The following is a 17332-nucleotide window of genomic DNA, read 5'->3' as shown; positions in this document are numbered from 1 at the left end:
GAGCCTCCCACCTGACAACAAAACTGGAAGTAGGAGTATAGGACTTTATCCGTAGCAGACAGAAAGCAATCCTCTTTGGAGACAAAGCTGTTTTGGGTCTTCTCACTTTCCTGAAAGTTCCGTTGTGGGTTGTTGTGTTTTTCTAAAAAAATTCACTTTCAGCAAAAAATTTTTCAAAGGGGAACAGGCCTTAAGGGACAACTGTAGAAACATTTGGAGATTTTTTTTGTTTTGTTTTTCCTCTTCATTAGTTAATCCTGATAGTTTATAGGGCATTGAGCACGCAGAGGAAAGGCCTAAATTGAATGACAAAGAAAGACAAAGGACTGAAGAAACAGCAGATACTGTGTATCATGGAAGTTTCCCAGATGAGCGAATCGCCACTCATGCGCAGGACAGGCAAACCCCCTGGGTTTTAAAGATCAGCTTTGTTTCAGACTGACAGATGCCCGCTCCTAGCTAGGAAACAGCTCTTGTGTTGAATCTCAAGTTACCACAAACTCCTGGGAGGGAAGAAAAAAAAACCAAAACCCTACATCACACCCACTCTTGCATAGAGCGTTTGCAGTACAGTATGTGGCGGGGTGTTCCTTTCCTTTTGAACTGGAACACAGTGTAAACCAAGACAAGGAGGCACAAGGCCAGGATGCAGGGAATGACGATGGCTATGGCTTTCACAGTGCTGGCTGTGTTGTCCAGTTTGATGACAATGTCAACGTCATCTTGAGGGCTGTGTCGGTCTTTATCTCGATCTGTTGGTCCATCACAACCCATAAAATCCTTGAGGATGGATCTGGGATAGCCAGGTTCCACCCTGAGCATCTGGTTATTGAATTTCCAGTACTCTTTTCCTTTGTAGAAATATGTGAAGCCTGAGGAAGAAAATTGAAATTATTCATGGTCATATTGGATCGAATCACATCATCAACACACTATGACTGAAACTACTGGTATCTTTTTTTTTTTTGCAATTAAAACATTAAAAATAGACTTCAGTTCTAGGTCTTTCAAATCTTTACAGATTTTGTTTCTTATTGTTTCTAGAGAATCTAACATTGGGGTTTTTTTTGGTTTGGTTTTTGTTTTTTAATAAACTGGGATTTTATTTTCTTACATTACTACAGAAAAATAAAGGAATTCCACAGAATATGATCTTTGAAAGATAAGGGTCCATGTGGTCTCTTCAGCTGCTGAAAATCCAACCAGTCCTCAGGGCCAGGATTTTAAAGCATCACAACCTCTTCAAGATGAGAAGTCTACTGAAACAAATTGCAATGCTATGCTAGCCAGAAATGAGAACTGACCCTCTTTACAGTCACATAGCCAGCTCCTGTACTTCAGAAGAAGGAAACTGGATGAAATACCAGCTTTGGCAAGAGCAAACAGGTGTAGCAAGATTTAAAGTTTCTGCAAAGTGCTTGTATTTGATTATTAATTCACAATTCAGTCATATTACTAAACATGCCTAAATGGAGAAAAACCCCTTGTCACTTTGCCAAAAATCTGCATTTCTTTATTATCCCAGCTGAAAAATAGCAAGAAAAAAAATCCATCAGGATGGGTGAACTTCCTACTGCTTATGAACTGAATGCAAACAGTTGGATTTATGCTTAGCTTCACTTTATAGACCCTAGTGTATTTCCTGCAGTACTTGAGTCAACTAAGAACACCAAGAAGGATTGGGCACTATTTGTCATATGAACAACGCTTCCTGAAAACATCAGTGACTGGCTATCTGGAGATAATATTAGTAATCACCTATTTAAATAGCAGTTAGTTTCTTTAATTCTACAAAAAAAAATTACTTGATAGCATATTTTGCAGCTCAAACTGTAAGAACACCCTCATTATCTACTGCCATTTTCCCAAACACTTAGAAAGTTAGAACATTATTCTACATTTTCTATTTATGTCATTTTAAAGGCCTTCCTAGCTACTGAAAAGGTAGGATTTTCCTTTCCTTAATCTGTACTGTTGGTTTATCTATAGAAAGGTACAATACTGATTATAAAGAAAAAAGAAAAGAATAGCAGAGTTATATTAAAACAGTAGTTAGGAGGCTAGGTCACAAAATACCTTCTATTCTGATTGGAACAAAACTAAAAAGAGGACTATAATTCTTTACTATGATGTAGTTTTAAAATTTCAGCATATATCAAGTTCCTTAAAGCAATCTGTATTTTAAATAAATAATACTCTAAACTGAAGAATTTCAGCATTCTGAACCCCAGGTTATGCTATCCTTGCATTTCATATACTAATGTGTACGTAAGAAAGCACTGTACGTACTGGACCTGGATAAGTATTTCAAGTATAGAAATCTGATATATTATCAGTATTTTAATACATATAGAATAAATACAGATATGACATTTCTAAATCTGTATTCTTGCAAATATACAGAATACATACAGGTATACATCAAATGTACATATAAGTAATAATACTGACATTAGCTAGCATTAATTGTTATTATACTGAAAGATCAAATTAAAACTGTTAAAATCAAAGCAGCAAAGGAATTACCAGCCTCTATAGAACCAATAAAAAATCTTCAATCAGAGCATATTTTCCACTGGGAAATTCTGAAGGTAGTTTAAACTTCTACTTAGAAAGTTCTGCTTTGCTGAGACAGGAACCAGGATAACAGTCAATAAGATTCAGAAGGATGGAAATCACAAGCAGAGAAGGGTAGTTTGAGAGACTGGGCAGTTTTACTACTTCTCATGGCAGAATGAGTGATGTCACACAACTGTTGAAAGTGCTTTCATCTGTTTGACTTGTTGAGCCTGCTTTGTGAGCTGCTCCTTACCATTTTCAAGGTGGTAGAACCCGACAATGGTGAGCACAATACCTGACCCAAACAGCATGAAAGGACATAGCAGTCACTAATGTGGCAAATAGGAATTCAGACTAGAAGTACTAGCAAGCACAAGGCAAAAAAAGCCCAGTGGACTAATAGACTACATTTTCTCTTCTCTCTAAAAATTGCCTCACTATTCACTTTAGTAGTATTTCTAGTTGAGAGATAAGATTTTCTATGCTGCTCTCAAGGCAGAAAGAAAGCTTTCACCAATCTGGAGAAGTTTGTGTGATCTCAGATTCTATGGAACAACAAAAAGGAAATTTCTTCTTCATCTCTTCCTTGGAGTTTCTACCACAGCATTAGTATCCAAATCACAATATGGAAGTATCAAGGATAGTTTTCAAAGATGTTACCTGAGCCTAACCAAGTTTCTAGGACACAGAGTCGGTATGCTGACTCAAGTAGGAAATTGTTTTTTCTTTCTTTCCCAAGCCTTTTACTGCAAGATTACCTGAAATTTTTGTGGACAGTGAAGAAAACCCCTTTATGATCAGATTTATTGCAGGTAATCATTTGCATGGTTTACACAATAGAAAGAGAAGGGAAAGAAGAAAGTATTCTTTGAAATTAAATGAATTAACTGGAAGATATGTTTTCAGGTGTTCCTTTACAAAGATAATGTAGCAAAACGTATCAACTCTACTTCTGCTCAAAGAGAAGAAAACAATTTTGGAAAGGAAAACAGTTTCGGGCAAAATGTAATCAACTTCTTTCCAACTAAGCAGTGGCAATTCTTATTTTCATCTGCTATTGTTTCTTTCCATCCTCATGCAAACAACAGTGGAGTTGTGAACTGTTTCTTAATATTTCTATTTTCTTGATTTCAGGGAAATTTTCTTAGTGGTCTCCTTGGGAACTTTATGGTGTTATTTTCAATCCCTCTTTCTGCCTTTGGGCCTTTTTAGCCTTTCTGAGAAGCCCAAGAATGACCTCTTTCCCCTCCCCTCCTCCACTATCTCATGTCATGTTTTACCATCGTCCTTATTCAAAGAGTCAGACTATCAAAGCCACTGGGGTAAAAAAGAGAAGCAGCTTTGCTGTAGTCAAGATTCTTTCCTGACCTACCAAGGAGTGTTCTGCCACTGTAGTGTTTTCAGAAACACTGGTCTCAGTGTTACAGAAAGATAATTTAAATTTGTAATGAGAGACATGTGTACCTGAGCTCAGCACAGAAAATTTATTATGGGGAATGCAGTCAAGGTAAGAAACACATACATACATATATATATATATTATATTTCTTTGAAAATATACTTGAAAATAATGAAAGGAAGAAAGCAGAGGTTGTATCCATTATGTTTGTCTGCGCATACATAATGTTTGTGTCTGTTTTCACATGCATCTGTGTTTACAAACAGCTATTGAGTGCAATGTGTGCAGAGTATCCTCTTGACTGACCTACTTCCCAGTTAAAACAAATAAATACAACACAAAAAAAATCCAGTCTATCCAAAAGGCCAGAATCTAGAGAGAGTTTCTGCTTCTGGATGGAACAGAGACAAAGCAAGGAAGCAATAAAACATATTTCTGAAAAAAAAAAAAAAAAAACCCAAACCAAAAACCAATCCAAACCTAAACCCCCCAGAACCCCCAAACATTTCCATGGTAAATTACTTAATCAAGTTATGAGAATTAAATGATTTATACAAGAAAATAATTTTTTATCTGCTTATTAAAAGGAAATTAAAATAATATGACAGTATATCTGTGTGCTGCCTGTGAGGCAAATGGAACCTACTAATAAATAAATCACATATGCCATACAACAATTCTCCGACAATGATAAGTGATGATAAATGCATGTTTTTATTCCTGTCAAAGGGATTTCAACTCTGAGCAACTGAGCACTGTGTTGGCAGCCTTCCAGCAGCCCCTGAGAAGCATTGAATTCTTGTAAGATGGAGATTGGGCTGCCCTCATTCATTTGGAGGTGAAGCCAGATGAGATTTTAGTTTCCTGTGATGATGCATCTTGAAACAGGCAATAGCATTTCAGACTAACATCCCTGTGGTCTGCATTTCTGAATCATGGGCTTATGACATCTTTTATTTACATAGATTCCTAGGGATATTTCTGCTTAGATAAAGATTTTGCTTCCCTTTCCTAGTTCAGAATAAAAATAACACCTTCTAAACTGTTTAAACAGTCAATATCTTGACAATTTGAATTTGTTTAGGAAGCTTGCTTTAAGAGGTACTTTTTAAGAGGTACTGCAGAGAACAAAAATAATTAAGTGAATTAAGACACAAGAAAAAAAGAGTAAATTGAGGTTTATTATACTAAATTTGAAAGATTTTTTCTCTGTTGTGCTAAAAAGTACATGCAAACAGCCATTTCCACAATGGCAAGTTCCACAACAGGAAATATTCTGATCATAAATCAAGAATTCCCTCCTTACTTAACCTGAATACTCAATCACCACTCTATTACTCTATCTCACATAAAAGGTGTTAGTAAATCATTAGAACAGGAATTAGAACATACCATTTTCTTTGTGGACAAAGGCTCCCTGGGGAGATTCTGGGATGCCTTTCCATATTGTGATTGGTTTGGGATAACCAGGGTCCATGGATCTCATTTCTTCACTGTACCTCCAATACCTGAAATGTTTTATAAAGAAAAAGAAAAAATCAGCTAAGTAACTACATTTTTCTGCCCTCTAACATTGCTACATTCTTTAGCCACAAATGGGAATTCTTGACTTCTTTTCTTTGAACATACAACCAGACTACAAAGAAATATATTTGCTGACTGGACAACTGTTTCATGTAAACAGAAAGATAAAAGACATATGTACTTTGACAACTAAATCAGTATGAATCTCACTTATAATTGCAGCAGTTCTGATGCCTCAGACTTCTACATGGTGACAGAGATGCAACATATGCAAAAAATATATTAATGTTTTAGGTAATATTTTAATTATGAAAATGTCAGTAGATTAAGATTAAAATACTCCCAGCAATCCTAATTTAACTCCTTATATGTATGCATTACATAGCTTCTCATTTCATTATCATTAGATACAAAATTTAACCTGGTTTTGTGCTTTTTTTTGTCAGCTAAGCTTTTTCCAATTTAAAAAGCTTCAGAATGTAGCCTGAACATGTAAGAAGTATTCACTATTATCTAATACTTACAGTTACTGTTGATTATTTCTTGCTGGTTCTAAGAATTAGTACACTGTATCTCTAGTACCTCTGTGTATTCGGATACAAGATTTGGATGGGTCATTTGGATGTTTTGATTAGCTCCACTACTTTAGGGCATAGTTTCCTGGAAGATTTTTATTTTTCTTTTTTCCCAGAATCAGTCTTATTCATGTAAAAATTACACTAAAAGCAACCACTCGACATTTCAGAACACCAAAAGCCTGAAAAAGTATCACTTTCCTTCATAATCTAGTCACTGCAAAAAACTTGACCCTTTTTCTTTTTATTTGACTTCAACTTTTAGAAGCCCTTGTTATGATTGTTCCTGACATATTAAAGAATCCTTAAGTGGATGATATTTTGTCCCTGCAAAGGTTCTTAAGACAATCTAATCAATTCACATATTAATGTTTTTAAAAACCAAAATGGTTTAAACTCCTCTGAATTCTCCCTGTGGGGCAGTCCTTTGGCTTTAAACTTTCAATTAAATTAAAAGGTGAAGATTTCAAGTGGGTTAAAAGTTGGCAAGTTACATTAAAATCATTTGTAGTTATTTTTTCTTTCTTATGCATAAATTATTTTTATAGCCTGATTCCTTAATCTAGTCACATAGGCACCAGTAACCAGCCAATGACGCTCTTTATTTTGAAATGTAACATCTTTCTTTTTCAGACTCAACTATTGGAGGCAAATTAGTTACTTGGCTTTCTTTTTCACTTAGTTTTAAAACAGCACAAAAATTTGACTTGGTTATGTGCTTTCCTCATCATGAGTGTTGGAAAAAATTTTGTTTTTTTTTTTAAAAAAAGCTTTAATATTAAAATTGCATATGTCAATTTGTAGTGCAATATTACAGTATTGCTAATTATCAGCTGCAGTGTTCTAAACATATTATATGATGTACATTAATTTCTTAACAGATCCATGAATACTATTAGTGTCCCAGAATCCTAAGTACCAAACAGTAACAAAAGCAGTCATTATATTCTTAATAATACTAATACAGACATTACAATTATTAATAAAGAATAATTTGTCTCTGAGGACTCAGAATTTGCAGTGATACATCAATCAACAAACATAGCAACATCCTGAAACCCCATAAAATCCTTCAGTCAGGTAACTTATTTTTATAGACAGTGAAATGAAGGCATAGAGACACTAAGTGACCAGTACAATTCTCTTTCAGGATTCAAAAGTAATTCAGATTTTACAATTTTTTCCTGTTCTTCATTAATCCTAAAAGTAAGTGTTCCTTCAGAAGGGAACTGTAAGATTTATTTAAAAATAATTCCAAAGGAACTGCTCAAATTGTTCTTTCTTTCCCTGGCTTAGCTGTTATTTCCCTTTCTTACCCTGTTTTTAAATAGTAGCAGAGAAGTAATTTTCACTGACCTTAAAAAGGTTTTCATCATGCCTTGCCTGTTTATGTGACAGGGTTTAGAAATGTGTGTAAAAAGGAGCAGGTAAGAGCGTGTGTAACTACATTACTTTGAATACTAAGTTTATATTTGTGACAACTATGACTCACTGATGACCTATAAATTTTTTTTTTCCACTGGACATACATATATACTCATATACTTATAGAATAAACTAGGTTGGCAAAGACCTTTAAGATCATCTAGTCCAACCATTACTCCAGGACTGCCAAGACCACCACTAATCCATATCACTGACAGCCTCCTCTACATGGCTTTTTAACATTTCAGTATATTCACACAAATATGATTTAGTTTATAAGAAATATGCTTCCTTGCATAATTCCTATACCAACCTATCTCCTTTGAAAAAGTAGGTTTTCCCAACATCTTCCCACCAAATTGCTGAATCAATGCCATGGGAAGGTATTCCGCTTCCAAGAGTTATCAAATCATGAGGATAACCTGGCTGGAGAGTAGTGTCCTTGAAAACCCAGAACTTGTTACCTGTACAAAAGCATATATACACATAGATATACGTGTGTTAGTCTTCAGTACTATCAATATTAATATTAATACATACTGAAGAAATAAGAAAGACTCCCAAAGGGCTACAGTGGTTCTGCCAAACACAAATGAAAAATGTTCTATCACTGTAGATAATGCAAAATTAAATATGCCTTACAGATACCTTGCATTTATAAAGCACCTTCAGTTCAGTAAGTCCACAGAGTATTTTGATATCAACTATATAGGGTTCAAATGCAGAATGAAAATGAAATAATCTCAGGAGGCTCTATGACTGGTAATGTAATACATTTGCAGCAATAATACACAACAATTTTACATTTTATTAGGAAAGAAGAGTGAATGTTAAGACAAAAAAGGTAAGAAAGCATAGAAATAAATAAAAAATAGAAAATCCTAGCCTCAAAGAGACCATATAATTTTGTTACTTTGCACTCTCCTGTTTCTCAAGAAATTAAATTACTCATGAAGGATGTACAGATTATTTAGATTATTTCTGAAATGACCATAGAATTTAAAATATTTTTAATCATATTTTCTTTACTGTGGCCTAAAGACAAAACTGCAGTTCTGAAATCCCACAGCTGAAAACCTTGTGTTTCTGAAATCAATGGTGGTTGCTTTTAGTACCAGTGGCAGTAAGATTTAACCTTTGGCTGTGGGTGACAAATCATTCAAAACTACCCGCTTGACTTTTGCATGCTGATAATACAAGGTAAATGCATGACTCTTAGCACACTGTCTACACAAACCGCATGTTACCTAAACTGTCTTAAATCAAAATAATAGCCTGGTGCCTCCTGGACACTGGCAATGTTCAGTGGTTGAAACCCTACTTTGCATTTACTAACTAAATATATTCTCTATATACGGGTATACATGTCTACAGAAGCAGCAATTGCATCAGTGTTTGGTAGTATTCCCCTACCCCCTGTCCCTGTTTTTGGAGAGGATGCTTCCTGTGCTCTCTCTTGTAATTGGATAGCTCACCTCACCACCCCACAACTCTCATTTCCCAGCTTCAATCTGCTCTAGCTTCCTAGATAAGCTCTTCTTCCTCACTGAACACTTCCGTGATTATCTCACCTCATGTCATATTAAGCGTTTAGTCTGAGACTTTCCCCAGTAATTGTGCCTCCCCTCCTATTCTTGCAACTATCTTCTCCTTTTTACATTTTTTGCTTGCTTCTAATTCTTCTTCAAAATACACTTCTCACCTGTGTCTTTTCAGTAGAGACTTCTCTTTCAAACACAGACAGCTTTGGCTGAAAAAAAAGGAATAAAGTTCCTCATATGCCCCCTAGAAATAGGGAAAATGGAGCATAATTTGCATTTTAGTACTTATCTGAAGAGCTTGCTTTGAGGCCTGTCTTTCCTTTGTACTATGTCATCTAGGCCACAGGAACACTTTCTGACCTAGACTATAGGCTCCACTGTATAGGAACCATGTGTTTTATCTTTTCAAAGCACTACCTTTACCTGTGTTTCCGAAAAACATTGTTATTTTTAGTATTAACACTGAAGGAGAAGATACTCTGACATCATGTACATATTTTGAGTTACATCACAGAAAGGTCTAAAGAAGATCCATGAACATATATATTGAATTGGCCTACTGGATACTTCACTTTGGTCAGTCCATTATTATTTATGATGATATTTAAAATATTAGGAGAGAAATCTGAAAATATATTTTGCCCAAGCATATTTTCAAAGATATCCTAAGAGATAAAATCATAGCTGTTCATATTAGCCATTACGCTTACCTGTAAGGCTAGGCAGACTGCTACAAAGACGAGGTTAAGACACTGTGCTGTATAAATATTTTATAAGGGAATGTAATATTACCCCAAAGATCGAGGATCAGGTGTATGCCACTCACCAAGAGGGAAGAATCTAGAGAGCTGTTTTGCAGTTGTTTTTGTATTTTGACTATCCCTCAGTGGTATTAAATGTTTGTTTAAAGGCAGGGTTTTTTTAATCTCCCTGTTTATGCTGTAGTGATTTAAAGCATGTTTACATATTATCACAGTTTTAATTAGGAGAGGAGATACAGTTTCAGTCCCTCCCATGCTGGGTTTCCAGAGTAAATTTTTTATCAGCTTCTTTACAGCTGCTTGTCACCCAGTTCCAAGCACAAACACTACAGTTTGCTCAACAGAGCCATCTTTCCCTCCCTGCCAGTTGAAGGAAGAAAGGAGTCAATGAATATGTGCAGAGATATTTGAAGTAGTGAAAATAAAAGAGACACACAGAATGATGAAGAATGATCATGGAAAGCTGAGGTCTGTGCTGTCAGAGGATTAAGGTCTGTGCTAACGTGACCTTTACTTTTATTGAGATTCCTTACAAAATTCACTTATAGGGTTTGATTATGACAGGGGTGAGCATCTTCAGTCATTCACTGTCCTGCCTCCCATGTGGTTTATCCTTCTGCCAATTCACATGACCAGATACAGAAGGCTTCAGATGGTAATGGCAGTTTCAAACGCAATGATAAGAGAAGTCATGTGTTTTGGACCTTACCAGTTGGTAGTTATGGTGTGAACAACAGATGGTATGCAGTGAACGATACTGAGCCAGCTCATTTCTGTTTCAAAGATCATTCAAAATCACAGCTGTTGCACAGCATTGGGAGACATATGCTGTGATGTATGTAATGCTATTACCTTTCTCTGGACTTCACAAGGAATAAAAGTAACAGCAATTGTTAGGAACATTATCACAGCTACAGCATTAACAAGATCAGGTCATACCAAAATAAACAAGGGTTTAGCACACACCACTATAAGTGACTAAGCCACATATCTGTTGCATATTCAAATATACTGAAGCAGAAGGAAAGTGAAGCTGTGGGAATACATGACATAAAAAACTAAATTCCTCACACAATTTCTTACTGAAAAGAAAATTCTTTCTGGTTAAAGAGTGAAAAGGTAAATTTGACTGTTTTTTATAGAGACAGTAGGGCATTGAAAGCTCTAACATATGTGGGAAAGACTTCTATTGATTTGCTTTGGAAGAAATTTTAGTCTGCTTCAGCTGTGCTGACTTACTGGGAAGGACTGTATAGAGGAAATACAAATATTTTACCTGGCTGACAATTATTACTTCAGTTTTTTTTTTTGTTTATTTGTTTCAGAGGGTTTTAGGTGGTTTGTTGTTGGTTTTTTTGTTTGATTTTGTTGTTTTTTTCCTGTTTAGTTTCTCTCCCTCAGCTGAAGGAAATTGGATGGCTGTTGATCAGAGGATTTCCAAAGAAAAAGGACAGAAAAAATCAGAAGCTTTCAAATTCACAGCCAAATGTTAGGAAGAGTTAAAGCTGAAATTTAATGCAAATGATACTTTACTGTGATGAGAATAAGCTCCGTTTATTTCAAATTATATTTATGTATCTTAAAATGCATTAAAAATGAATTCTTAACTCAGTATGCATTCACTTAGTTCATATTCCACTTCCACTAGTAAATTTTCAATGCACTTCATTAATCGTGTTTATAATGTGAATAAAAAATATATGACAAAACTAGAATAATTATAGTTTGATCCTTTTTATATATAACTGATGCCTTTTCAGAGTCCTAACCTATGCGTTTGGCAGAAATCACCACTGTATTTATTTCATAAAGTTGTTCTCTAAAGTCTAGTTGACAGGTTGTTACTCTCACAAAGAATAAAGCACCACATGTTTCATGAAGTCTGGCCAGCCTTCAGAATGTTTCATCTCTCTCTGCTTTTATTCCCTAATGTAAAACCTAGCATAATAACAAACAGATTGGTAAAGTCACAAGCTGGGAATGAAGCGAGTGATAAAAAAGTCAAAATGTCTTACTTTTTGAAATCATGCTTTGTTAAATACCATCACTGTAGGGAAACAACTGAGACAGATGAACTGTGATTGCAGGTATTTGCAGTTTCTCAACATCTATCTTTGACATTTGAAAAAAAAAATGGAAATAAAGAGCATGAGTATTGCTATGCTTTACTTAAAATACTGAATATTTAACTCCAGATGTTCTTCAGACTATTTAACTACCTACTGACTGCTGCAAACAATTCTGCAGACCTTAAATGATAGTTCTTCATTCATAGAACCAGAATACTGAACAGTTGTGCTCCTGTGTTGTCAGCAACCAAGGTTTTTGTTCATCTTACACACAATTATATGTGTGTAGTGCAAGACCTATGCCGGGTTTAGCATATAATCACTGTAAGTTTAACTTTAATAAGACAAATTCTCCAAATTTTTAGGAATTATATTCAACTGAAACCAGTGAAAAATTTAATATCTAATTCTGATTATTTTTTTTTCTCCAGTCACCTTTGCTCTTAATTTTAGTCTTTGAAGCCAGGATCACGTGTCTTCATACTAGTATTACCAAATTACTATTCATGCTTCCTTTTTTCTCATTCTCTGTTTATTTCCCACATTAAGTTTCTGTCATTTCTCCGCTCCATGATCTGACAGCAGTAAATTTACTTTTAAAATGAAACTGTCAACAGTTGTGTAAGTGCAGTTGAAAGTTATGATGATGCCACTGCTAGTATGAGTTTTACAGCAGCCTTTCTATTGCTGCATTTGGTTTGCTATAACATTCAACAGTGCAGATGGCTTGACAATTTCATTTTTAGCACCATATAAATTCCCACAGATACACAGAATAAATTTTATTATTCACATTTTCTCATGAAAAAGTATTATTCTGGTGCCATCTTCTTATTATCATTCAGCATGGACACCAGCAATGAATAATAACAAGAATGTAAACATCTGTTTTTTTTATAACCAGCCATCCAGCAAATTGTTATGTACTTTACAAGCATTATGAGGCATGAGGCAGGCCAAGCACCTTCAGCCACCAAAAAATGAGCAAATATCACTTTGCACTACAAGCATGCTGATGAATTTTTACAATTGTTTACGCTTTTGTAAATTAATACTATTAAAAAAAAGTTAAAATGGTAAAACAAAAAAAAAATTAAACCAATGAAGTTTTAAAAGCAAAGAAGACACTTCATCCAATAGTCTTGAAATTAATTCAGTTTGACTTTCTACAGACATCTAACACCTTATGCATGATCTCACTGGTTTCTTAAGTATTCTTAGTTGAATAATGTCAAATAGTTATAAATATACTGATAGATTTTATTAGAACAAGTTAAAAATAATTACATTTCTCATAGCAGAAACATTAGACCCAAAGATTTCAAAGTTTACTAATTAAATGTACTATCCAGAGCTGCAATCATGTGTTATTTGTATATGGTTCACATTTTACAATATAGCTTCTATGAAAAAAAGTTAAATGTATTTTTATACATTTATCAATCGCTATTTATACTACTGTAAAGATGTCTACTAATATCATGAATCCAACTGTATACACACAGGGAAAAAATATCTAATGCTGATAAAAAACGATATCTAAACAAGATCTAAACCTGTTTTATAATTTAAATTAATTGTTTCAAATTTTATGTTTGCCACCCTGAAAACAAGGATTAAACAAATCAAATAGAGCATAGATCATTGAAAATAAATGAGATTTGTGGATTTCTAAATAGACAAACAGGATGTATTAATCCAGGATTGTTCACAAGGTCTACTACCCTGAGTGCATCTTAAAAATATCACCTGCCTAACAGAATACTGTTTATCCTAAACTCATGACAGTGTAGGCATGTAAAGAGAAAGAAGGTGGCAATTACTTAGTAGCAACTGCAGAGGAGTAGATTGGCTTACTCCTTTCTTCACCTTCCTCAGAGAGCAGAATTGCTGCTCCTCAACTTAGTCATAGCAAGCTGTTTCACACTAGCAAAAAAGCTTCCAAAGTGAGTGAAAGAGGGCAATGGAGATGGAAGGTGTGCTTGGAACCTTCCTTTGCACATCTGCAAAAGAAGCAGTGGCTTTTGTGAAGGGAGGATATCTACACACTGACCTGTTTCTCCAGCACACACTTAAGATTCAAGACACTATATTTTTCAGGACACTGGATGTTAATGATAACTTAAGAAGAAGTTTTGGAAATCTTATTTAAAAATCCTCAAATAAATGCTGTCTTCACCCAAATACTGACCAGTCTTAAAATGAAGTGATGTGGAAAATGTTTTTTGAGAGGAGTGCATAGATGTCACTATTATCCTAGCCCAAGCTCTGTGATGGCACTCACTCCATCTTTAATATTTTTTATCTGAATAGTGGATGCAAATGAACACACCTGTATGCTAGACTTCAGATTTTAATCTCCTTCTAGAACTTACTTGGCTTGACCAGCTTTAGATCGGTAAAGCACGTTACCTGGATAACATACTTTACTTGCTCATCATCTTAGCAATAACCAACTCATATATTTTTAGTACCTTTACGAGGAAGACATATACTCTTTTTCCAGAAAGACATTTTGTGAGGGAATGGAAGAAATAAGACAGTGATTGTTACCTACAATATACTGATATATACTTCTGCAATCATGTTCCATAAGGCATCTGAGATCCCTGGTTAACATGAATTTTCAAGGACACACACACATACAAATGACTCAGCTGAACCTACTGATCCTGTTGCAATGCAATATACATGAATTATGTGGACAGACAAACAGCTTTAGGTAGATACAGGAAATCATGAAGAGGAAGTGGCAGAAAAGCAAAAAAAATTCAGAAAAATTGCAAAAGGAAATACAGGATTTTTAACCTTGGTAACCAAAGGCACAGTACTGATGTCACTGAAAAAAAATAATTTAAGGACTTTCAGACAGCAGGTGGAAAAATACCTGCAACAGAAAATCCAAATATATCAGCTAAAAAGCACAAAATTAGCTGGTTTGAAATCAGACAGCATAAGCTGGGAATGATGAGGAAGGAAAAGAACACAATACTCTGACTTCCAAGAGCACAATACTGCTGCCTCTGTTTGCTTTGATTAATCCTAACTGTTAAATTTCCCAGGTAGAAAATAAAAAAGTTCTCTTTTTTCCGTGTGTGTGTTACCTATAACTTAGAGACTACTGAATCAACCCATTCCTCTAAGACCTAACAGGAGCCAGTCAGCACTGGGGGAAGTGTTAAATAATGATAAAATATATTTTGAGGTCACTGTCAAGGAAAGCTGGTAGAACAATAAGCTTGACCATTCCTGTCTGAAGTTCAGTATTATCAAGGTAGAGGTCTGCAATGCACAGGGTAGTTTCTTTGCTCTATGTATCAGTGATGAGCAAAGAAATATCTGCAGAATAATATTTATATCCTCCCATGTCTCATGGACCAAAAATCAAGCAGAGGGATGGAACTGGAGACACCTTGATCATGATTCCTGATCTTATCAACTTCCCAGGGTTTATGATATGAATTTTATTTTACGGCAACAGAAGTAAAAGTACATGTTGTATTGAAATCATATAAATAAAGATGTTCTATATGGAATGTAATTTCCCTTACAATCCACACAAAAATACATTTTCCCTATTAGTAAAAACATAAATTACATCTGCATTGTAAGGCTGTGCAGTGTTTCTGGACGTTATTAAACATTTTCAATTTAACATTCCCAAGATGATAATGTTTCCGTAAGGAAAGAAATATTATTTCTATCTCCTTGCTAATAATTCCACTAGTAAAATATAATTAATTTTTTATATAACAACTTAAAAAAAATTGCTTTTTGATAATAAGTTAACAAATGAATCACAACATTAAATGGCTGAATAAGCTTTCACATCTCTATTCTATCTTCGAAATTATTATCTTATATAACATATTCTTCATGGTTTGCACCCTTCTGTTGCTAAATGGGTATTTATTTAACATACAGAATAATTTTCTTTTAAACCTAAGTTAGATGCATGCTCAAGAACTCTCATTTTGAAGAGCAGTTGATGATGGGAGTGAAACTTTGAAAAGAATGATTAGCAACAATTTAATCCACACATTTTCTGAAGTTTTTTGTCCTTAAAGTTACTAAACATGCATCTAAAAAATATACTTATTTGTGGCACCTGAAAATCCTAACATCACAGTTCTCTGATGAAATAAGTGCAGTACAATGAGATATATATGTAGCAGAGATACATTTAAATATATGCAGATTTCATTTGCAAAAAGGAAGAAGAGCAAAGAGAACCACAAAAACAAGCAAACAAGTTTGTGGTTTCATTCTTGCTTCCTAATCCACATTTCTCAAAAAGGATTCCATAGTAGATCACTGCATTACTATGTCTCTTATTTATACTTCCAAATTTAATTTTTACTGAATATGTAAATGATCTGACACTCTGAAGGGTAATCATAAATTAAAGTTGCAGTTGCAAAATGAGATAACTCATATAGTATTCATTTAGCTACCAATTTGCAACATGATTTACAAATCATTAGTAAAAATAAGCGAGACCTTACCAGAAATCATCACAGCAGAAAGCATTACACAAACTTTTCTTATTTTCTTACCTTTAAAGAAGACAAAATTCCCCTCACTGTTTTCATAAACTGCATCAATGCTGGGAGGCAGTCCCCTCCAGAAGTAGGTAATCTGCATGGGGTATCCATCCATCACTTTGTTGTTTCTGACTCGCCAAAACCACTGATCCTGGAAACCGAATATACATCTCTTACTATACTTTGAGCATTCAAATGTGTTCAGCTGCTCTCTTGAAAATACTGAACAACCTATCCTAGCATTTTTATAGCATGACCTTTTGCTGTCTGCATAACCATATTTGTGCTTGCTTCCATCCACACACCAAGAATATGTCAGAACTGGTTGTTCCCTGAGGTGAAAATAAGCTACCCATGTGAACTATGTGTTTGGTGTAGATAGCCTTCAGCAGAACATACAGCACTCTGTATGAGATGATGTAACTTTTTCAGCATCATTCCTACAAGGGGCCCAAATTAAAATTTGTGGTCTGACTACAAGTGCTCTTAGACCAAACCATATGCATATGTATAAGCCTAATGTAATGGCACTACAGACAGGCTTTGAAGATCAACTAATTCTGCAAGCAATTTTTTTTTGCAGTGGCTGCTAATAGTGAAAGTTTGATAAATATAGCTTTAATCCTACTACATCAGTCTGATAAGAACTGCACTTTGATGATAACTTTAGTGAAGATTTGCAGTCTGTCCATGTAATATTAAATAGAATGGTTAATATTGCAGCCAAATATAGGTGCTAAATCCAGTATTGTGGTAAATTGCTGTTTGTTGACATTTAAAATGGTTTCTCCCTATGAGATATGCTATTGCTTTAAGTGAGAGCCATAGGGAAGTTGCATTATTGAGGAATGAGGAATGTTTAAGTTAGAAATGAGTATGTGACACGAGGTTGTACCTTGCCAGCTCTTGTAAAGCAACAGTTCCAGCTGATCTAA

At 34.8% G+C, this 17332-nt stretch overlaps 1 protein-coding gene across 1 annotated transcript; it reads right to left on the bottom strand.

Annotated features, from left to right (window-relative positions):
• Positions 1-414: 414 nt before the first annotated feature.
• Positions 415-16500, bottom strand: LOC117438553 (matrix metalloproteinase-16-like). Its single transcript, XM_034074027.1, has 4 exons — positions 16410-16500; positions 7796-7946; positions 5351-5466; positions 415-872 (listed from the first exon to the last, which is right to left on the bottom strand). The coding sequence occupies exons 1-4, from the start codon at positions 16495-16497 to the stop codon at positions 538-540; spliced, it is 690 nt and encodes a 229-aa protein (XP_033929918.1). The 5' UTR covers positions 16498-16500; the 3' UTR covers positions 415-537.
• Between the last annotated feature and the right edge of the window lie 832 nt (positions 16501-17332).

This window comes from Melopsittacus undulatus, unplaced genomic scaffold (assembly GCF_012275295.1).
Source record: "Melopsittacus undulatus isolate bMelUnd1 unplaced genomic scaffold, bMelUnd1.mat.Z mat_scaffold_490_arrow_ctg1, whole genome shotgun sequence".
NCBI classification, from domain to species: Eukaryota; Metazoa; Chordata; class Aves; order Psittaciformes; family Psittaculidae; genus Melopsittacus; species Melopsittacus undulatus.
Note: the sequence above shows the minus strand (reverse complement) of the source record. Positions and strands in the feature narration are given on the sequence as shown.